This window comes from Nannospalax galili, unplaced genomic scaffold (assembly GCF_000622305.1).
Source record: "Nannospalax galili isolate Female #2095 unplaced genomic scaffold, S.galili_v1.0 scaffold165, whole genome shotgun sequence".
Classification (NCBI taxonomy): Eukaryota; Metazoa; Chordata; class Mammalia; order Rodentia; family Spalacidae; genus Nannospalax; species Nannospalax galili.
In genome coordinates this window covers 1,306,772-1,329,825 of record NW_008352715.1, presented here as the reverse complement: position 1 = coordinate 1,329,825, position 23,054 = coordinate 1,306,772, and the positions used below count along the sequence as shown (strand labels likewise).

The following is a 23,054-nucleotide window of genomic DNA, read 5'->3' as shown; positions in this document are numbered from 1 at the left end:
AGAGAGAGAGAGAGAGAGAGAGAGAGAGAGAGAGAGAGAGATTGAGATCTTTTATAAAATATCTACACACCTTATATTCATATATCTGAAAATTTTCTCTCAAAATACTCTCTCAATAACAAAGTACTCTCTTAACGTATTAGTAGTTTGAGGCATTCTTTTAAGTATTTCTCTGTAACTTAATCTACCCTCTTAACTGTGAAACTCTTTTCTGTTATCAGCAGTGTAGACTGTTAGTGCTGCACCATCTTTGCCAGGTGGCTCTTTTAATGAAAAGACATGAATTCTGACTAGTCCAGAATACTTTTGGTCCCTTTGGCTCTGTTCATGCTGTTAAAGACTTTTTACTCTTTCTCTATTTCCTTTTCACTCTTTTTTCTGTAATCATTCAGTACTGGATAGGATTTCTTGCTCTATTTTATTATCATTTTCATGACTTAATTTCCCTTGTGTGTATAATGGGTCTGATAATACTCATGCCATAGCAGTACTCTGAAGATGGCAATGAGATGATACTTAAAGCAGACAGCACAGTGTCTGGAGTGTCCTTTAGTGCTCAGGAAATTGAGACTGTCATTCATTGTTTGCCTCCCACCCTAACCCAGAGGAAGTGTTGCAACTTCATGTAGTTACAGGATACAGATGATATATCTTTTGTGGAAGTATTATACTGTGTACATTTGTTGACTTATAAACTGAATTCCTCATGAAGTGTTTTAGAAGAAGGACCTGTGCACTCATCTTTGTGTCTGTCTTACTCGATGCTATTTCTTGAGCAACTGGAGATAATTGGGAGTTTCCAAGTGAGTTAAATCTTCTGAAAAGAGTTTCAGAAACAGAAACCAGATTCAAGTGGGTCGAGAAGTTGATGGAAAACCTGTGATAATTGTTAGGCATTTGTGTTGCCTGCATTGTGGATCATCTACCTGTAATCTGAATGCAGTTGACAGGCATCGAAGCCCTAGTGTTGCTAAGAGCCTTTAGAGCACTGAGTGAAAAGTACAGAGGAAGAGTAGCCAGGATAGCTTCACTCTCATGCATGTATGCCAGCTCACTGTGAAGGGACTGTGCTCTCAGCCTGGCAAGCACTGCCCTTTCCTTATGAGACAGAGCTGCTGGGGTATCAGAGCCGCATGCCTCATGGAGGTCTGTGCTTCACATTGGCCAAGGGAGAGTTGCTTGTATTTTCATAGCAGAATATCTTACCATTTCTTAGTAAAATGAGCCTTGATCTTATAGATTATGTGGTGGTAACTTATAAAAAGAATGAGCATTTTCTTTGAGCATCAAGAGGGTAGATATTTCATAGATGAATCTGTCAGAAATGAGTAAGACTTGATTATTACTTTGCTGAGGGAGGGAGGGCTGTGCAAAGCAGCTCTGTCTGAGGTCAGCAAGCTATTAAAATTTACTAAAGCAAATTGTTAGAACTGTTTAACTGTGTCACACGCATCATGAATCCTTGGAGAATTACTTTAAGTCTCAGTGGACTTTGGCCCGGCTGTATATAATAAGCTGTGCTCTTTGTGAGATTATCTTCTGGAAATGTTGGCACTTGCAGATGATTGCATTGTTTTTTAAGGATTTAAAATTCATTCATTCATAGCCTGGATTATTTCAGTTGCTGGTAGCATTTTAGTGTTGTAAAACAGGATTTCTATTTTTATTAGGGTTTTATTGCTCGATAATGGTTAGCAGCCATGGAAGAGGTGGCTGTGCAGACTTTTGTCCTGCAGAGCTCAGTGAAAAGACAGGCAGCGTTGATGCCCCACAATAAGCATATAACGATGATCTCCATGGCATAAAATGACAATAAGTGAGTAGGTAACCACCCAAACAAGGTAAACCTAAGTTCACATGGGCAGCAGACACCTCTGCTTGCCTCCTGCCTTCTGTTTGCCTTCCATCACCTTCCTCATTTTTTCTAGCTCCCCTTCCCCTACTTTCTCATGGAGGTAGTGTGGCATGTGTGGGATTTTATCCCAAGGCTGTGAGCACCTCAGCTGACTTCAATAAGAAAGAAATGAGTGACCTGCAGTTGAATTAGTCTCTGTATGAACCTACAACTTAACCATCAAGCCTATGAGAAAAAAACAAAACAAAACAAAGAACGTGGGTTCTTTCACTTTCCTTTTCTCATGTCTTGGTGTTTTTGTATTTATGGTGAGGGATAAGGGCGGAGTGGAGGGCAGAGAATGGGGTTTTCTCTGCAATGTGCTTTTCCCCTTTGCAGTTTTGGTTGCCATAGAAATGACCTTGCTGGGGAAGGGAAAGCATTGCCCAGCCCTGTTTCTCAAAGTCAGTCCAACATTCAACAGCTTTCTCTCTACTTGCTCTTTCACCTGTGTCTTGGTGTGCAGGAGAATGAGGGGTAGAGGAGGGAGGGAACCATTTTGGGTCCCTGTGTGGGCATCTCCACTTTCCCTACTCTGTTTTGCTAGGATGAGCCTCGTTTTCATTGCATCTTTCTCCTGTTCCTCACTATATTGAGCAGATGCTTAGACTTTGGTGTTGGCTAAACTTAGCCACAGTCCTGTCCAGTGTCTACCGGCATCACTTTCACTTCATGCTGGAGTATGAAATTGAACTATAGCAGTTTGTTGTTCTGTGCTGGGCACTGCAAATGTAGAAATGAATCCTACATGCTCTTATCTTGGAAGGACTCATTATGTGATAAAGTGGAGCTAGGGGAGAGGGATCATAGATTCAGATAAACAGAGAAGGGGAGTGTGGGAAGAGCATTAAGTTGAGAGCAATGAATTCTTGTAGAAGCTGGGAGAGCAGTCTTGAAGATGATGACGTCTACATTGTTTCTTGACTGATGAGCAAGGTGTACCAGTTGGTTATGAAAAATTATGAAGCAAGAAAACCAGGGTGTGCTCTGTCATGAAAGAACAAAAGACAAGTGAGAACATCATTGCAGTTGAAGCAGAGAGTATATGGGACTGAGGGGGATCCTCATGGAGGATTCAGGGAACATACTCGAAGTTCCTCTCAGGAGCTAGCACGAAGGATAGGTAACAAAGGGTCAGGTTTTGTTTTGATTTTGTTTTTTCGTGTGTGTGTTTTTGTCTAGACACTAGCTTTGAAAGCATGAAGGATGCTAGAGTTGGAATGAGCAAGAGAAATAGCAGACAAACTAGGCAGGATGCTCTATTGACCGTGATAGTCATGGAGTTTCCAACCAAGCAGAGGCCTTGAGTTCCTTATCATCTTCATTTTCTTAGGGTTATTTTCATTTTTAAAAAAACTAAATCCACTTAGTTTATAGGCCCTTTTTGCTAATTTTGGGGGGCTAGTTTCTAACTTGTAGACTCACATGGCTCCTCTGCTGCAGCCTTCTAAGTAGCTTGGGCTACAGGAAGCACAACATCACACCTGGCAACGTTTTTGGGTTTTATGCTTTTGTTTCATGTGGTGAGATATGGAGCCTGACAGCAGGCTTCTGTTCCTTGCTCTCCCCGTGTTCCCTCTACTCAGACACAACACAGAGCTGTGAATACGCACTGTTACCCCGTCCTATTCAGCAAGCTGGGAGGTTATGTTCAGCATCCCAACAAATGCCCAGAGCAACAGGGGATGCTCAAAAATCATTTACTGAGAAAATGAAAGGATGAGTATGGAGTCCCTGGAGACCAAAAACTGCTGATGAGAAAGAAAAATTGAAATAATAACCAGAGTTAAATCATGAAATGGTTAGGTCCTTTTTTATTTTTAAGTTCTTTGCTTGCTTTCTTAACAAGGTACAAAATCATGAATTAATGAACTTACCAAGGGATATGGCCCACCTGTTGTTTGGACCCTTATTTACTCAAAGCAATTAGCAATTAGCAGCTGTTGTTGGAGTAGCTGTATGACTCAGGGTTCTTTGTGAGGGTTCTATGTGAGGTCCCTGTAGCTGCTATTCCTCTTGAAATTTGAGGGAAAAAATCAATAACAATTTAAATAATAGTCTTCTTTGCACAGAAATATAGTTTATGGTCTCATAGACTTATGCAGCTGGCATACCCATGTGAATACTGACTCCCAAATTCTCCTTGAATTTGGTCTCTGTGGACATTTTTGTGAAGTCCTTTGTTTCCGTAACAGTGGTTTCCTATCACTTCTGGTATATGGACACTTTCTAAACTTGCACCCTCTCCCCAATATAACTAATGCCCTGTACTTCAGCTACTCATTGCCCAAGAGAATAATCAGTGGTCTTATGATGCTTTCTTTGCCATCCAACTTACTGTTCTGAAAAATATAAAACACAGAAAATGTGAAAAAATAGTGCATGTTTACTTCTATCTCGTAGTCAACGATTATTAATATTTCCCATATTTCCTCTGTCCAACATTTATTTGCTGACATATTTGAAAGTAACAGACAGTACTTCACTGTGTGTGGTTCCTTCAAATAAGGACATGCTCCTATGAACACTAGGAAAATGAATAGCAATTTTCTAAAATTTTTTTTATGCATACATCTCTAGTTCTAAATGTCTTTTGCAGCTTTTGCTCCTTCCTTTGCAAACCCGGTGTTCAATCAAGGGTAATGAGTTGCATTTGATTTTATATTTTGTTAAGTTTATTTTAATCTAGACTACTTCCTTCATATCTCCCCTTTTTCCGTTTGGAAGACAAGGGCCCATTATCCAGCAGATTGTCCTGCACCCTTTCCTCTCCTCCCCTTTCCCTTTCCTTTTCTCTTGTAAAAAAAAAATTAGCTACGTGTATGTCTGTCTGTGGGTATGCACATGTGTGTGGGTGTCGAACCCCCTTGGAGCTAGAGTTGTGGATAGTTGTGGGCTACCTGGTATGGGTACTTGGATCCAAACTCAGGTTGTCTGTAAGAGAATACACGATCTTAGTGGCTGAGCCATCTCTCCAGTCTGCCTTCCTTTTCTTAATGTGGTGCTGAGTCTCGGAGTGCTAGGCAAGTGCTTCTTCATTAACAGACATCTGCAGCCCCACATGAGTGAGGTTTTTTTAAACTTAAAACTATTTTATTTATTTTTATTATGTGTGTGTTTTACTTGCATGTATGTATATGCATCATGTCCACTGGAACTGAAGTTCTGGATGTTTGTAATCCACCATGTGGGTGCTGGGAACCCAACCTGGGTCCTCTCCAAGAGCAGCAAGTGCTTTTAACTGCTGAGCCATCTCTCCAGCCACCATGTATGAGTTCTTAGGAAAGGTTTTTTCCTTCTATCCCTTTTTATAGATACAGATAAAACTGAATTTGAAAATAATTTCTAATCAAGGAATTATTGATGAATGAAGCTATTCTTTATGGATGAATGTCAGTTAAACATAGAAGGAATGCTAAACGTAGAAAAATCAATTTTCTGCTACTGCCTACGAAATAATTATTTAAATCAAAGATGCTAAACCACTAGGGAGAAGGTTTTCAGGAACAGGATAGTCATACAGTGCCAAGATATTACTCAACAAAATACTTGCTAATTGCAGTGGGGAAAACAGACCTTTGCAATGGAGAGCTTTGGAGCCTGGGGACCAAGTGCTTAAACCTAGCATCACTAATAGTGGACCAGCCTAACAGTACATGTCTCTGTGGTGCTATAGTAAGAAGTTCATGACACTGTCTCTGAAAACACAGCTTGAGTGTCCAAAATGTATTTTGAATTTCAGGGTTTTTTTTTTTTTTTACTTTAGAATATTTGCAGACTCCACCAGTTACACACCCCTAATCCAGAATGTGCAGTCTGAAATGTTTCAAAATCTACAATTTTACCAACAGTCACTTCAGCATTCAGATGCTTGATGAAACTTATTCAAGCCTTCTAGACTTAGCTTTGAGTTTAGAGGAAATACAGGGTAGAGAAACAAGTTACATGATATCATAAGGAAGTAGTCAGGCCTGCCTAGAAATAGTTTTAAATGAATTTGCATTTTATTAATCACTGTGTCATATCTATTCCCTTGAAAAACAGTAGTGCATATATACTTGTGGCAGTCCTTTCGGTACCATGCAGATGGAGCTGGCTCACCAGATCTGTCTGTGGGTTCTTTGCTGCTGCTTCTGGGGAATCACAGAACACAGCATACTCTAGTTCCTTTGACAGGGTCATATTGCAGCTTGTACAGCTTCTTAAAAATTTAGCTCACAGAAATCATTTTGCCACCTTTCAAAAACACTAATTCACATACTGAAGTGTAAGAATGGAGGATGGAAAATTGATTATGCCCTAAGCATTTAACTCACAAGAGTTTAATACGTTTTGCTACCAAGGTATTTAGAAAGAACTGGAAAATTGACACTGTTTTATTTTGTGCCAACTTGTGATTTATTGTTGGTTTTGCTAGCCCTAAAATTGGTCTTCCAGAAATACTCTAAGGTTAAGCTGTATCATTGAGGCAGTATATTTATTAAGTGGTGATTGTTTCAACACTAATTTATTATTGATCTTTCAGGCCTACAGCAGCAGAACTTTTAAAATGCAAGTTCTTCCAGAAAGCCAAGGTAACATTCTTAAAAACCCAAGTAAATTTGTTATTTTGAAATCACTGTGCATTTGCATGTATCTGATTTGGTATTAAACTGTTGGGATCATTTGCTTTACAGAATAGAGAGTACCTGATTGAGAAGCTGCTTACAAGAACACCAGACATAGCCCAAAGAGCCAAGAAGGTACGTGTCACCTCCTCCCATCACCCTGCAGGATCCTGTCCCCAGCCAGAAGATGAAACCCATAGAGAAACAGGAAGAAGGTTCCCACACACTTGGGCTTGCTATTTAGAGGTTATCTGGTGATGAGCACTCTGATAACTGCATTTTCCTTCTCGTATCTCGGGTTGCTGTTACATGTTTGGGTGTGGAAACAATGTGCAGTTCAAACAGTTTCATTTTTCCATTTACCAGCTTTGTTGAAAGAAGGTCAGAGATGGTGGTTCATAGCAAGATTTAAATATTAGAGAAGAAAAACAGTGGCATATCTTTGCTCTGAGTTTTATAAAAAAGGAATGGTTATGTTTTTTATTGAATTTTTGTGCATTTCACACAGAACATCACAAACTTAATCATCTTTATACCCCCTTCCCCACTGGCGCCCTCTCAAAGCCCCCCCCCACCACTGGAATTCATACATTCTGTCATTTGTTTTAAGGCATATTGTGTCAAGTTAGTGTCCCCAGTCATTCCTCAGTTCATCTACTGAGGTGTAGTCAGCTTATGCAGAGTCCCTCACTTTAGGAAGATCAGCTCTTCCTCACCTATCAGCAATTAGTTGTCAGTATTTCTTCAGCTAAGTTTGGGGTCTGCTGTCCATTATCCAGTTCTATTCTGGGTTTTTGTCTGTGTGAGTTTGCATGGGATTTGTGTATGCTGACACCATTGCTGTAGAATCATATGAGCAGGGTCCCAGGAACTTGTAGGACTCTTTTTCCTATGATCATGTATGTCCTCCCTGGCTCTTACAATCTTTCCACCCCCTCTTCTGCGATGTTCCCTGAGCTGTGGGTGGGTGAAGTTTAATATAGGAGTCCTGTCCAAGGATGAGCATTCTATAGACTCTTAATCTCTATGCTTTGGCCATTTGTGGCCTTTTGTGTTCTTGACCCTCTGTTGCATGAGGGAGCTTCATTAATGAGAATTGAGAGAGTCATTAGTGTTCTCTTTACCCCTTGTTCTATGTTCCATGAGCCTTAGGTGTAGAGGTTGCATTGTAGATATATGGATGTGTCACTTAGGCTTGGGCAATTCATACACAACGTCTGTGTGTTACCAGTTGTGGTACTCTGTGATAGTTTCCTTCTGGTGCAGAAGAAGCCTCTTTGATGAGTGGTAACTGGAATATTTGTCTGTAAATATAAAGATACATATCTTGAATATGGTAAGAAATTACATTAGTCTAGGGATGTGACAGTCTTGGGGTTTTCTCTAAGATCTATGACCTCTCCAGCCATGTGTATTTGGTTATGTGTACAATACCACACTTGAGTTTCCTCCCATTGAGTGGGCTTTTAGTCCAATTAGGTGGCTGTTGATTGTCCCCAGGATAAAAGTGCCATTATTGCACCAATGTCGAATGTTGTGCCAGCCATTGATGTGGTTATTTGGTCTTGAAGCTGGTGTTGGACCATCGATTGATGTTTTCCCTTGGGACCTTCATAGTGCTTGCCAAAGCTTTGAGAACTAGTCTTAAGGATAAGTGGCTTCAGGTCAGTTCCAGCTCCATTGCTCCAAATCCCATGTCTGAAATATGTTCTGTCTTCAGCAGTAGGGTCTTACCTTCAAGTTCTGTGAGGCAATCAAGGTCTGTGGCAATAGCCTGTATAATTTGGGGAGTCTTCTGGGCCACAATGGCTAACAACTCAGAAGAAGGTTTCTCCTGTCTGACACTGTTTCTTGTTATGTAGCCTTTTGCTATACACATGAACTCATGTAGAGATATTGTTTAAAATGATGAAAATGAATAATGTGTGTGTGTGTGTGTGTGTGTTCGTGTGCTTGTGGAGGCCAGAGGTCTATGTCAGGTGTCTTGGCCTTCAGTTGTTCTCCACCTGATATTTATTTCTCATTTATTTATTTATTTATTTATTTATTTGTTTGTTTGTTTGTTTGTTTGTTTGTTTATTGTTTGTATTTTATGTTTGAGTATTTTGTCTTCATGTATGTAAGTATACTACATAAGTGCGATGCCCAAGGTCATCAGAAGAGGATGTTGAATCCCCTGAAATTGAAATTGGATTTACAGATGGTTGTAGGCTACCATGTAGATTCTGGGAACCAAACCTCTGCAAGAGCAGCCAGTACTTATAACCAATGAGCCATCTCTCTAGCCCCTTTCCATGTAGTTTTTGAGACAAAAACCTGAAACTCACTTATTTGTCTATATTGGCTGGCCGGTGAGCTTCAGAGATCCACTTGTGCCCTCACCTCTCACCTTGCAAACCAGCACTTGAGTTGTAGGTGTGTATAGCTGTGCTCAGCTTTTTCATGTTGGTGCTAGGGATGCAAGGTCCTTATCAACTGAACTGTCTTCCCAGCCCAAAACTTTTGTTTCTAATGGCTGTTTGAGTATCTGTGGCATGTAATTTATTACTTATAAAAGTCCTGTGATTCCTTTCCTAGTCTACCTTATAGTCACTGAGATATACCTATGTTTACCTAAAGTTTTCAGTTCGAATGTTTAGATTCTTAAAGTGGCTTGTATGTTGAATGTATTTATTTGTCTGTTAGGGATGATTAATCCACTGTTGTGGATTACATTTTGATATGTATGACATCTAATGACCATTGTAGCCATTGGTTTTGTTTTTGGTTTTAAAACTAATGTATATTTCATTTAAAAATTTATTTTGTTGCTTTTATTTTAGACATATGAGTGTATTGCCTGCATGTATGTAAGTGCAGCCACATGTGCAATGCCCACCTTGGTCAGAAGAGGGCATTGGATCCCCTGGAACTGAAGTTAGGGGAGGTTGTTAGCTACCATGTGGGTGCTGGGACTCGAACTTGGGTCCTCTGCAAGAGCAGTCAGTACTCTTAACTGCTGAGCTATCTCTCCAGCCCCTAAAATTAATATATAGTTTAATAAAAAATCCATACTCTGCAGATTTATACAGGGAACTTTTCTCTTTTGACTCCTCATTTACTGGTATAGGAAGAGTAAGCACGGGTATGACTTTGAATTGCATGTGATTGAAATGAAATTGGTAAACGTGCTTTATAGATTGTATCCCATCACACCCAGGTTTAAGCAACTGAAAAACACATTTAGCTGGAGCTTTAAAATAGTTACAAGCAGTTTTTCAAGTAGACATGACAGAGTGACCCACTCTGTATATGTCTGAACTCCTTTGCTGGCCAGTACAATTCTGGGGAGTGCTTGCTTCTGGTTTTGTGTGGAGATTATTGTATTCACTTTGTAGACCCCTGTATCTCAGACTTCTCATGTGGGTAACAGGAAAAGCTGGGTTAGTGTCCATCTAGTTACAAGTGTAAAGAGAAAAGCTAATGCCTTCCTCTAAGGGAATGGGCTGGAATCTGGAAGTGCCTAACCAGTTTGAGGGATCTCAACAGCAGTCTGGAGACACTTCTTGGAGTGTTGGTGTCTGGTCCCACATCTTTTGATCACATGTCCAGAATATCCAGAATATTAGACAGAGGTGAAACAGCTGTCAGAGACCCACTGGCTTCTATAGCAAACATCTGTAAAGGACTGCTTTTGTTTGTTTGGTGTATATTTTGGGTGTGTGGGGGGGGTGGAGGGTCGGAAATTTCACCTTTCCTCCAGCCTCAGAACACTGGACTTATGTGCGAGACCTCCTTCCCTCCAACACTGCCCCATTTCTAGGTCCCCTCCTTGCTTCTCCCTACAAGGTTGTAATTCCCTTTTTTCCCTCCTTCCTTTCTCTCCCTTTTCACCCTTTATTGTTTTACTCTGTAGCCCAGGCTGGCCTCAAACTCATGATTCTCCTGCCTTAGGCTGTAAAGTACTTGGATTACAGGTATGCACCACCAGATATGCCTCCACCTCTGTTTTTAACTAGACAACTTAGGTAGATTTCTGACTTTTCTTTCTAATCTCCTTTTCTAGTCTTCCTTAGATACTGTTTAAGATTAACTTTTTGACCATGCTTAAGAGTGCCTCCAAAATTAAGCATAATGTATAAATAATGCAGATAAATGAAGCTATAGAAATAAAAATATTGGTTCCTGTCTAATAAAGGCCAAGGTCCTTAATCTTGAATTTTCTAACCTTCTAGTCTAACCAGCAGCCAAAATGAACCTTGTGTGTTTCTTTAATGTAGCCCAGATTGTCCCTTTGCACTTCCATGAGTTTGAGAAAATGAGAAATCTGTTCAGGCTATGAATTTTTCCCTTCCCCTTAAAAAATGTTATTTATTACATATTAATGTACTATATATCCCCAATCCCATTTGTCATGTATATTAGACAATAAGCAGCTAGAATTTGGGGAGATGTGAATTTCCAACCATATCTTCTGGCATTTCTTGGCTCATTTTGCTATGTTTTACTGTTTTATGGCAGAGTCTTGATATGTAGACTAGGCTGCCTTCAACTCGCTGACTCTCCTTGCCTCTGCTTCCCAACTACTGGAATTAAAGGTCTGTACCACCACAGCCGGATGTTGGCTCCTTATTTTGTCATCTCTTTGTCTTTTCCAAACAGAAAATAACTTTCCATTTCATACCTCTGTAGAATAAAAGAAGACTATAAAGTAGTTTTTAAGCATCTTAAGGAAAGGGCATAGTAATGTTATACTGGCTCTCTAGCTTTCTAAAGAGGCATGCTTCCCCCTCAATCCCTTTCCTCATGGATACCATTACTGTACTTCAACAACATATTAGGGATCATCTTTATTCCTTTGGCTTTGATTTTTCTGTCTTTGAAATGGGAATTCTATATGATCCCAGGTATATAATGAAGGATAATGAGCTATTTGACATTCTTGAACCCCAAAATGCTCTGTATGTACTGAGTAAGAACATGCTAACAGTAGCTTCCAGAATAGACTGTCCTAGATTGTTCTTCATTGCTGTGACAAAACACTGACCACTACCAACTTGGGGAGGAAAGGGTTTATTTATCTTACATCTCCCAGGTCACAGTTCATCAGGGAGTCCAAGGTAGGAACTCAGGGCAGGAACCTGGAAGCAGGAGCTGGAGTACAGGCCGTGGAGGAATGCTGCTTACTGGCTTGCTCCCCTGGCCCCTGCTCAGCCTGCTTTCTTATGCTACATAGGCCCACCTGCCCAGGGGTGGCACCACCCACAGTAGGCTGGGCCCTCCCACATCACTCATCAAGAAAATGCCCCTCAGACATGGCCACAGGCCAGTCCAATAGAGGAAATTCTCCAATTGAGGCTCCCTCAACCCAGGTGTGTCAAGTTGACACTAAAGCCATCCAGCACATAGACTTAAGTGCAGCTAAGTACTTTGCACTTCTCAGTTGTCCTTGTGCTTGAGCAGAAAGGGCTCATGCTGTTACTGCCTTTAATGTGGCTTTCTAGAGGTTGTTTCTAGTTGTCTTTGAGGATATGAATGCTTGAACACATGTAGCCCATCACTTACTCTGTTGGAGTCACTAGGTGGAAAAGGGCATCAGTCATTTAGTTAAAATTGAACTCAGATACTTAGGGCTGTGTGCATCTTCTTTAGGGACATCTAGTCCCCAGAGCTGACTGATGTCTAAGCCTTACGGGAGTGATAAAAACCTTGACTTACCATATTCACACTCATATTTTCATGCTCTCTAAACTCATATAGGGCAGGACAAAGGGCAAGGGGCCTATAGCTACTCAAGCAGCTGAATGTTAACTGGTTATCCAGAGTGTATTGACTGAAGACCTATGAGATGGAGGAGTAGGGTTCACAATTCTTTTTTTGTGATTGCTGTGTTTTTGTGGGAAGTAGGATGCTGCAGGATATTTCCTTGAATTAAAAAAATTATTTATTATTTTTATGTGTATGCATATATTGCCTGCATGTAGGTAAGTGTACCCGTGTCATGCAATGCCCATGGAGGTCAGAAGAGGCTGCCAGATCCCCTGGGACTGGAGTTACAGATAGTTGTTAGCTACCGTGTGGGTGCTGAGATTCCAACCCAGGTCTTCTGCTAGAACAACCAGTGTTCTTAACCACTGAGCCATCTCTCCAGCCCCTATTTCCTTGAATTTTAAAAACTCCATAGTTAGAAATGTTTAGTATCAGAAGGAGAGAGAGAGGTCATGTCACTGGAACCTTTAAGTGGAACCATTGTAGGTCCCATAATCTCTTGTGTCAGTTTGTAAGATCATTTCTGCATTTTAAGGACCCCAATGCCACTGACCATGTTTGAGTCCACTCTATGTTTTGGTGTCACTAGGTAGAATCATGACAGTTCACATTGATTTAATGTGTTGCCTTATGAGCTTTCACTTTTGAGTGAGAAAGAATTTCAGACTTAAAAAAACTTAAGATTATAAAAATGCCTACATATATTTTCTTTCTTACTCTTTCTTTTGAACATTTCAGAATAATTTATAGACAAGATGCCCTTTGCCTCTAGCTGTATTCCAGTTTTATTTCCCCCAAACAAGGACAGTCCCATATGCCACAATAGTATAGTGACCAAAATCAGAAAATTAACAGTAATATATAGTATTATGCACTTTTCAACTCTTAATTAAATTTGGTTAATTTTGTCAGTTTCCCTACAGGATCAAATCCATATTTATTTAGTTTCTATGTCTCCTTTTGTCTCCTTAATCTAGAGCAGTGTTTATCTTTCATAATTTTGCTTTTAGAAGAATGCAGGCCAATTATTTTGTGGAGTGTCCTTTGATAGTGGTTTATCTGATAATTAATGATTAGACTCACTTTGACTCCTCAGAAGTGATGCTATATTCTTGGTATATCATATTTAAGAGGTGCAAAAAATTGACTCATTCCATTCCTGGTGCGCTTAACATTGATCACCTGCTTTAGGTGGCTCCTGCTAGCTGCTTCATGGTAAACACAAGTATTATTCCTTAATAAGAGGAATTTATTCATGCCATGGGACAGTGAATCTTTTTTTCCAAGGAAATATATACATTCTGTATCACTGTGGTTGTACATTCGTGAGATGTCAGTGGTAGCGATTATTTATGATTTGTAAGAGATCTCATGCACAGGGCACGTTTGCTGTCAGATTTAGGCAGGAAGCGAAGATGGTGCTGTTCTCCATTTGTGCTGGATACAGTAGTAGCCAGGGTGAGTGGCCTAACCTCTCTGAGCCAACATCTCTGAGTGGCACTGGGTGCCAGGATGGCTGGCTCCATTGACAGGCAGAAGCAGATTCTCAGTCTACCAGGGCTGCCATGAACATTATGTGACTAAGAGGAACATTGTGTCTATGGAAGACTGGATCTCTTACCAGCATGTAGAGCTTCAGTAAGGGTGGAGGAGGGAGCCTGCTTGTTTAGTGCTGGTTCCCTGGATGGACTGGAGAGAGCTCCTGGCAGCACAAAAAGGAAGAAGGGAATCACAGCCTTCACCCTGTGGAATCATTATTGTACTGTTGTTGGGATCTTCATATTTTTTTCCTAACTCATTGACTTTCTGGGAATGCCTAGGAGCTGGAGCTAACCCCCATCCACCAGTGCCATGTATGTTACTGAAGAGCCTGAGAGTAGGAAGACGCCCTGTGCACAGCTGATGCTCTTGCACTTGTTCACACCACTTTTGTGTTTATTTGTTCCAAATGCTCATGCTTGAAGACAGGTAGGGCAAGTGCTGCCATTCCATTGTGCAGATGGAAGTGTGAAGGTGCTTGCCTGAAGTCCTACTGCTATTAAGAGTGAGGCATGAGCTCCATTATCTCTGCTTCTGTGCTCCTTCTACTAAATTATACCTTAGGAGGGAGAAGAGGAGAAAGGATCAGGCAAGAACAAGCAAAGCTAAATGGATTAAATAAAGAAAAATGTGTGTATGTATGTGGGGTCCACTTTTCCTTTCCAAAGTGAATTGTCTAGTGTTTTAAGGCAGGTGGAGTGAGGAATGTCCATTCTATTTGTAGCCACCAGAGGATACTGTGTCATGGTAGGAAGGGAGTTTGCCAGGATCCTAGCAGGGGTAGGGGAGATGCAGTGACAGAAGGGCTTTGGGAAATCTGAAGGGGAGGCACATGGCTAGTGAGAATTTGGGAGCTCCAACAGTTATTAAATCTTACTTTTTTGTTAAATAACATTTGCTAAATAATGATGAGCTCAGCTTCTCATTGACAAATGGCAGAAATACTGTCTGCCTTGTTTGTGCAGACAGAATCAGGTGGTGTATAGCATAGTGTTTGGACATATTTAGTAATAAATGGTTATTTCCATCATATAGTTTTTTATTATTTTATAATCTGATATGTTGCTTTGGTTACTACAGTTTTTTGTTATGTCATGTTTTCTGTTTTCTGCTTGCTGCTGCTCTGGGGGATGCCACGATGTCTGCTGTTGGTGCTGCTGTACCAGCTGCTTCCAGCAGTGCACTCTGAGGAGCAAGTAGACACAGGAGTCCAGACAACTCTTTTCATTGGGGAATATGCTGCACACAGTAGAGAACTGCAGAGCTCAGAGGGTAGCAGAGGATGAACACATTAGGGCATGGTCATAGTGTATGTGCTGCTGATGTGAGAAAAGTCATGGAGCTGGTAGATGGGGCCCATGGGGAGAGGACAGAGAAAAATAATATTTACCGTGCACTTTCATGTGCTATACTAGGTACTTGGTTCACATTTATCTCATTTACTGAATGATTACGATGATCAGGCAAGGTGGTGCATGCCTTTAATCCCAACACTTCACTTTGGAGGTAGAGGCAGGTGGATCTCTGTGAGATGGAGGCCAGCCTGGTCTACATAGGTTCCAGGTAGACTGGGGTACAGGAGACCCTGTCTAAAACAATAATAATAATAATAATAATAATAATAATAATAAATATTAAAGAATGGTTTGAAAAGGTCATAATTATTTTTAGTATGTGTGGAAAAGAAAAATAAAATATAAATAAGAATATTAAATCTTTCCTAAGGACTTTAAAAGGTTGTAAAAGAACCGTCACTTTCAGATTTTAGATCTGAAAACTGAGGTCCAGGAAGGCTGGGCCTTAAGTAAGGCCACATAGCCACACACAGGTTGACTCCAAAGCCAACCTTGTAGATTGCTGCTATTAAGCTTCTTCTTTTAGTTGAAAAAGCAGGAAACTAAGTTTGAGTTTCTGCAAAACTGCTTTCTTCCCTCTTGGACTCTCAGTTAACTGATAAGCTGTTGAAGAAATAGAAGAAATAAGGTGATTTTAGTTTTGTTCCATGCTTGTCCAGTAGAGGGCAGCAATGGGTTTTAGTAAAACCAAATGAAAGTATTGGGTTTTTGAAAGCATCAGATTTGTAGTAGAAGGATCAAAGGATAGCTTGGCAGGTGCTGAGCCACACCCCTTAGTCAGTTGTGTGTTATTTTATTGGGCAGGTGATTGATGGGTGATTGTTTAAGTACTTTTCATTATAACTACTTTTAAATTAAAAATTTTAAGTTATGTTGCATTTTTTGTTAAAAACCAAAGCAGTCTAACACTTTACATAATTCATGTCAGAATCAGAAGTTTCAGTTTTGAAGATAGGCTTTGAGAGATTCCAGTATTTTGTGATCAAATTAGCACAGTTTAGCAATATCAGCCTATTTCCAAAAAGTTCTTTGGTTTCTGAGACTCTGTATACTAGGTAAACAGAAGTAGAAGGGAGTCATATCATATGCTACTATGAAAGAGAAGTAAAGCAGTCTGCACACGTGCTTTCTGTTGCCGTGATAAGACACCAGGACCAAAAGCAGCTTTGGGGAAGAAAAGCTTTGTTTCAACTTCCATGTACCAGTCCACTGCTGATGGAAGTCAGGGCAAGCACTCCAGCAGAAATCATGGAAGAATGCCGCTTACTGGCTTGCTCTCTGACTCATGTTCCCTCCCTCCCTCCCTCCGTCCCTCCCTCCCTTTTTTCCTTTCTGTTGTTGTTGTTGTTGTTGTTGTTTGAGACAGGATCTCCCTGTAGCCCCGCCTGGCCTGGAACTACTCACAAAGATCTGCCCACTTCTGCCTTTGCCTCATGAGTGCTGGGTTTAAAGGCATGCCACACTCAGCCCTCAGCAAGCTTTCTTACTCAGCCCAGGTCCACCTGCTCAGGGATGGTGCTCCCCACAGGAGGCTGGGCCCCTAAAATGCCAAGACAGTCTTTCGTGGCCACAGGCCAGTCTGATTGAGAAAATTCTTCTATGAGGTTCCCTCTTCACAGGTGAGTCTAGGTTGTGACAATAAATACAAAGCAGCACACCCTGGGTGCACGAAATAGACCTGAGAGTGAAGTGCTCTTACACTTGTGTTTCTGGCTCACCTCTTGTTTAGCAGTGGCTTTATGTGTTGGCAATCTTATTGGGGAACCCACGTCCTCACAGGGAAGTGGACAGTGGTGGTGAAGCATGTTATTTTTCCTATTTTAGAGCTGTAAATCAGTAGACTGGGAATGTTAGAATTATTGGTTTAACTGGGACTGTAACTGGGACAGGACTTCCCAGAGTGTAGAGGCTCATTGATCTTTTCATTGAGCCTTATGTCAGTTTAGAATAGAGTTAATTTGGTCAGAACAGTGTTTTGGTCACCAGGGGGCGCCATCAGAATAGTTCATTTCAGACCAGACAGGAATTGCTTACTAGAGTCTAAAAGACCTTGAAGCTGTAGAGTTGTGTCCATCCTTTTGCTCTGTGTCTGCTGTAAGACACTTCACTGGTGAGTGTAGAGGAAAGAGCAGAGGAAAAAGTATATAGACAATTTATTTTTATTTTTTATTTTTTGAGACAGCGTCTCCTTGTAGCCCCAGCTGGCCTGGAACTCACTATGTAGGTCAGACTGATCTTGAACTCAGAGATCCACCTGCCTCTGCTTTTTGAGTGCTAGGTTTAAAGGCATATGCCACCATACCTGGCTTAAGAATTACTTTTAATGCAGTGGGCGAAGTGAGAGAAAACAAAACAAAAACCAAACATATGTTCTGGGATACTGGGTCTTGTTGGTTTGACTGGGAGCTGAAAGGATCCACTATAGTAATTGTAGTTTTCTGGTGCTGACTTTGGAGTAACTTCTTTGCTTTTTAGGTTGAGGTATCCTTCAAAGACCCTGTGCTTTGTTAATTCTTACAGGCTTCTGTGTTCCGAAGAAAGAGATTTTGCTTTTGCAATTTTTTGGAGAACCTACAGCTTTCTGTTACTTGAAATGTTTAGGGAGTCATTGACTGACTTTCACACCAGTTAGATGTTTGATGTTAGGCTGGCATATTCGGACATATTCTGCCCTTCATTTCTGCAATTGGGGGAGTTGGTACCTTCTTCCTAGAGCTTTTCTAACTTCTCTGGAACAGAGCTACATATGTGTGCTGAAAGAAGTGCCCTCTGCCTGCTGGTCTCCTACTTTCCATCCATGCACCTTGACCCTCACAGGTAACCCACCAGGACCTGACTAACATTTACATAGGTTCTCAGCTCCCTGAAATTCTCTCCTACCATTTCTCTTGAAAGTAGGTAAACTGTAAGAACAAAAGCAAAGAAAATCTCTGATACCATTTCTCTTAAAAGTAGATAACTAGCTGGGCATGGTGGCACACACCTTTAATCCCAGCACTTGGGAGGCAGAGGCAGGCGGCTCTTTGTGAGTTCTAGGCCAGCCTGGTCTACATAATGAGTAGACAGGACAGCTGGGGCTACAAGGAGACCCTGTCTCAAAAAGACAAAAAAGGAAAAAAAAAAAGATAACTATTAATAACAGAAAGAATTTTGGCCAGAACTGTAAAAATACGAAGCCCCTCACTTATTTCTTTCTGCTGCAGGATAAGATGGAAGTTCCTGCCACTTTTGATCCACAGCACTTGGAGAATGGGGACCAATCAAAGCTTCCCTTGATCTGTGTTCTTCGGTCTCTCCTCCCACCTGCACCTCATCCATTGACAGGTCTTTATAGAATTATAGATTCTGCTTTTCCACTGGTATGCAGGTGATGGGAAATGTGCAGTTTTCCATGAAGGCCCTCTACTTTCTACTGGTCCCTCTGTTCAGAGAACCTGCCTGGAAACCAGTTACTATGCTTTGAATGTGAGGTGTCCCCATGTGCTCCCTAGCTGGTGGCTGTGTTTTGGAGGGTTGTGGAGCCTTTAGGAGATGGGACCTACCTGAAGGAAGAAGGTTGATGGGGGTTGCACTTTGAGGGTTCTAGCTCATCCCCAGGTCAGCTTAATCTTACTGCTTCTTGACTCTACAGACGTATGGCAAGTGTCATGTTCCTGCCACCACATAACTGCACTGCCATGTCTTCCCCATCTCACAAGGACTATGTCTCCTTTAACTGTGAGCAAAATCAAGTCCCCTCCCTCAAGTTGTTCCTGTCAGGTATTTTGTTACAGCCATGAGGAAGATAAGTAGCAAGTAGCATACTAAGCCTAGAAGCTCTTTGGTAAATCTCTCCCACACTTCCTTGCAGCCCTTGCTGATCCTCAGTCTTTTATCTGCACTGCCTTGACACTCGAGGCCCAATTCCATTGTTGCACTTGCTGTCATTTGTATTTCACATCCTTACACTTTACCGTGCCATCTATGAGCTCCATGGGAGCAGGAGTGCTGCCCTGTTAGTCCCTGTGTTCTGGTGTTATACCCTGTTTCTGCCAATGAATAACTTTTGACCTGAAGTTCATGGAGCAAGATGGTGCTGTCCTGGTCTCTGTGGAGTAAATGAATGAGCACAAGGCAGGTAAAGCAAATCTACCTTTGTTTTTAAATTTTAATTTTAATGTTTGAGAATTCTGTGCATAGTGTTTATTGTCTTTGCATTATTTCTATCCCTCTTAGTGTCCCTGCAGCTCCTTCCATGTCTCCCCCCCACCTCTCAATTTTGTCCTCTTCTTTGATTATTAATGTTACGTATATGTATACATTTATAAGTGTGCACATACACATATAGGAACGGAATACATTTAGTGACATTCCTGTGTACCTGTGTTTAGGGCTTCCCATATGGGATTAGATAATCTCTGAGGGAATAGACTATTACAGAGTTCCACAACTGGTCAAGCAGAGTACAGATGACTGTGAGGTGCCCAGCCCTAAGTGGCATTCCTCCCTTTGTTTTAAGAGGAGTGCTGAGATGTCTTTCACCTGGTGTTGGATTCTTGCAGGCCATGTCTACAGATACAGCAAATTTAAGGTTTAAAATCCTTTGCTATCGCCGTGCTGGGTAAGCCACCTTATCCTAAAGTAGAATGAGTGTGTTTTATCATCGAATCAAGATGATCTATGCAGTGGGGATTGTTTAGTATTCAGTCCTTAGTTAGCATGTTGTCTCCTGTCTTCTTCTTGTAGGCAGGATGCCCCTATATTTGCCTATTACCTGAAGCCTTGTTTAATTAGTAAGGTATTCCATAGCTATATTTAAATTAATTTGATTGTTCTCTTATTTTGGATTACTTACTACTTATCCCTCATATAGGGGTATTTAAAACTCTCTATGTCATGATCCTGTAAATCTTTAAAATAAGTATGACATTTTGGAAAGGAACTTTTAGCTGGGCGTGTTGGTGCATGCTTTTAATTCCAGCACTTGGAGGGGAACAGAGGTAGGTGGATCTCTGTGAGATCAAGGCCAGCCTGGTTTCCATAGCTAGTTCCTATGACTACAGGGAGACCCTGTCTCAAAAAAGACCAAAGAGCAAAAAAGAAAGGAAGGAAAGAAGGAAGGAAAGAAGGAAGGGAGGGAAGGGAGGGAGGGAGGGAGGGAGGGAGGGAAGGAAGGAAAGAAGGAGTCACTGTCATGGGGGGAGGAAGCCACAGGTGTGCCTTCTTCCTCCCTTCCAAGTGCTGGCTTTGCATCCTGCTCCTTCAGTCTCAAGACTGTGATGAGGTCAGCAGCTGAGCAGTACACATTTAGGAACAAAAGCACAGCCAGGGCAGGAGACTTTGCTTGTTTGGAGCTAATCAAATGTGACTGGCTCATTAGTGATTGGGGACTAATTTTTTTAAAGGTAGAATTATTTTGTAATTCTAGAAAATTTTGAAATTCAATAGTTTTAAACCACATTAAAATTGAGGGGCTCTAATTAAGGTTGCCTTGATAACTGAGTTTTTAAGCTTGCTTTTGGATTACTTCTGACACATTCAAATGCTGATTTAGAAATGCCTAAGAATTTTATTTATTTGGGGGAACACAAAGGAAAGGAACTCTTGTGTAGCCTGCTAAGCAGCCACAGAGCTAAGCAGTGTACTGTGTACCTTCAAATGAGCCCAGACTTGAAAGGCTGCCTAAAGCTGCTTGGTTTGTTATGTAACCAGTTTGTGAATAGATGGAATACTTGGAGAGAAGCCAGAAAGGCATGCTAACTAAGTCTGGAAGCATGTAGGTTAAGTATATGTGCAGGCCTTGAGAGATGTTTCAGGAGGGGGTTAGAAGATAGGCCTGGAGGAGCTTTGGATGAGGAAGCCAAGTGTGTTTGAAGGATAAGGCCAACCTCAAGATCTTGAGATGAACTCCAGCTAACTCTAGCTCTACCACTCTACTCTTGGGGTAACGTGGCAGCTGTCTGTTTGTGACTCAGACTATTGAATGGTTTCTCCCTGATTTCTAACAACCAGAATCCTCATAAGAGGCACAGGTGTGTGGTCTGGTCTAGTCTTTTTCTTTCTTTCCTAATTTTTTTCCCCTTGTTTTTTTGAGATAGGGTCTAGCTGTTGCCCCAGGTGGCCTGGAACTCACTGTGTAAACCAGGCTGGTCTCAAACTCACAGAGTTCTGCCTGCTTCTGTTTCCGGATTCCCGGGAATAAAGGTGTGCCCAGCCACACTCTGCTCTAGTCCTTTTCTTGTTCTTAAACCTTGTTTTAAAAATCTATCACCAGCTCTCTGTGACTCTTTGCCTTTGGGCCTTGTACATGCTTCTTCTGTCTGGAAGTGTCTGTCTGTCCTCAGCAGATCCGGGAGTTATTTCTCCAAAAAAGCAAAACTGGGTTCATGCTGTCCTTACCAATCTGTGGCTTCTCTGCATTTTCTTTTCAGATGTTTGTAGATAGCTTTCTGTACCAATGGATTTTCATCATTTTAATTGCTGTATAATATTCCTCTTCAAGAATGATTTTAATTATACATCATTTAACTGAAGTGGGATGAACATCACTGTGCATGCATTGTTCCTAAAACATTACCTATGTTGTTAGGATGTATTCCTAGGAATGGAATTGCTTTGTCAAAAAATATATGGCTTATCATTATTCATGTGTATTGCCTTCCTGATTCTCAAAGTGTGAGGCATTTTATTTGAATCAAAGTCTTAGTCTCAGAGGTTCTTCCTTATATTATTTAGATAGACAGACACACAGAAATATATATATTGCTTAGTGCACCACCTAGCAGATGGTGTAAGATATTACTATTTTGGGTATTCAAATGATATCAATGTACTTTTATTTTATTTTATTTTTATTTTATTTTATTATTTTATTATTTTATTTTATTTTATTTTTCCTAGAGCTACAGTCAGCTATTTGGTAGAGGGAGAGTTCTAGTTCTTTAGGCAGTTTTACAACCTTGAGACTGTCAATAAACCTAGGAATGATTTGAATGTACCATATCCCAAAGCAGATTGACACAGAGCCTCCTGTGCAGGTCCAGCTCTGGGGTGAGGGGGCAGTTTGTACTCTTAGGACAATTAAAGCTTTTAGGAACGAGCTATTGTTAATGAGAGGTGTTGGGATTTCTTGTTCTGTAGCCTGTGTTTGGACAAGGAATCATGTTCAGCTTGGGGACCAGCTGAGTGTGTACCATTGCGAATATTTTTTCCTATTATCTGTCACTGTAATTTTGTCTTTCCAGAACAAACAAATGATAAAACAGCTGCGAGCTGGAAAGTACCAATCAGGCCCCTTCCATCATCCACTGACTTATGGGTTTTGAGTACTCATTATGGACGCTTATGTCAGCCGTCTGCACTGGCCCAGGTGTTGGGCATGACCAGCATCCGCCATAGTCACAGAGACTGTCCAGTTTTATCTGCTTTGCTTACATGCCGGTGTTCTTGCTTAGAGCCCCTGTAACCTTCAACATTCTTACCTTTAGAGTTGGCAGATTCATCCCCTTCCCCTCAATTGTTGTTTAGGGTGTTTTAGAGAATTGTAATCTTAAGGCTACTTCCTCACTGGGAAGTCGCCCTGCATCTCTGAGTCTCAGCTTCCCTGCTTTCCCAACCTCCAGATTCCTGTGATGCCAAAATGAGGCTATGTGAGTGCTTCTGTACTGCAACACAGCACCCATAAAACTCTCCTTGCTGCCTTCTCCTTCTCACTGTGAATGGGGGAGTGTTTTGTAAGGATGGGGTTGCTTGTTATACAAGTGAGCATGAGGAAACATTTAAATGTCCTATGAGGATTGCCTTTTATTTTCCTTAGGAAATTAACAGCAACGTTAGTGAATTTTATCCTTCTCTTCCATTCTTTCTTCCTGTGTTTGTACAGCACAGTAACCCAGCAGCTGTGATCTTGCTTTTAGGTAAAACTCTTCATTC

At 41.1% G+C, this 23,054-nt stretch overlaps 1 protein-coding gene across 1 annotated transcript in view; it reads left to right on the top strand.

Moving 5' to 3' along the window:
* The window catches only part of Stk39 (serine/threonine kinase 39), a 331,576-nt gene that overhangs the window by 122,819 nt on the left and 185,703 nt on the right, over window positions 1-23,054 (top strand). Inside the window, exons 13-14 of the mRNA XM_008849922.3 lie at window positions 6,420-6,468; window positions 6,571-6,636. Coding sequence (XP_008848144.1) covers window positions 6,420-6,468; window positions 6,571-6,636 — 115 coding nt within the window. The remainder of the gene's footprint in view (window positions 1-6,419; window positions 6,469-6,570; window positions 6,637-23,054) is intronic.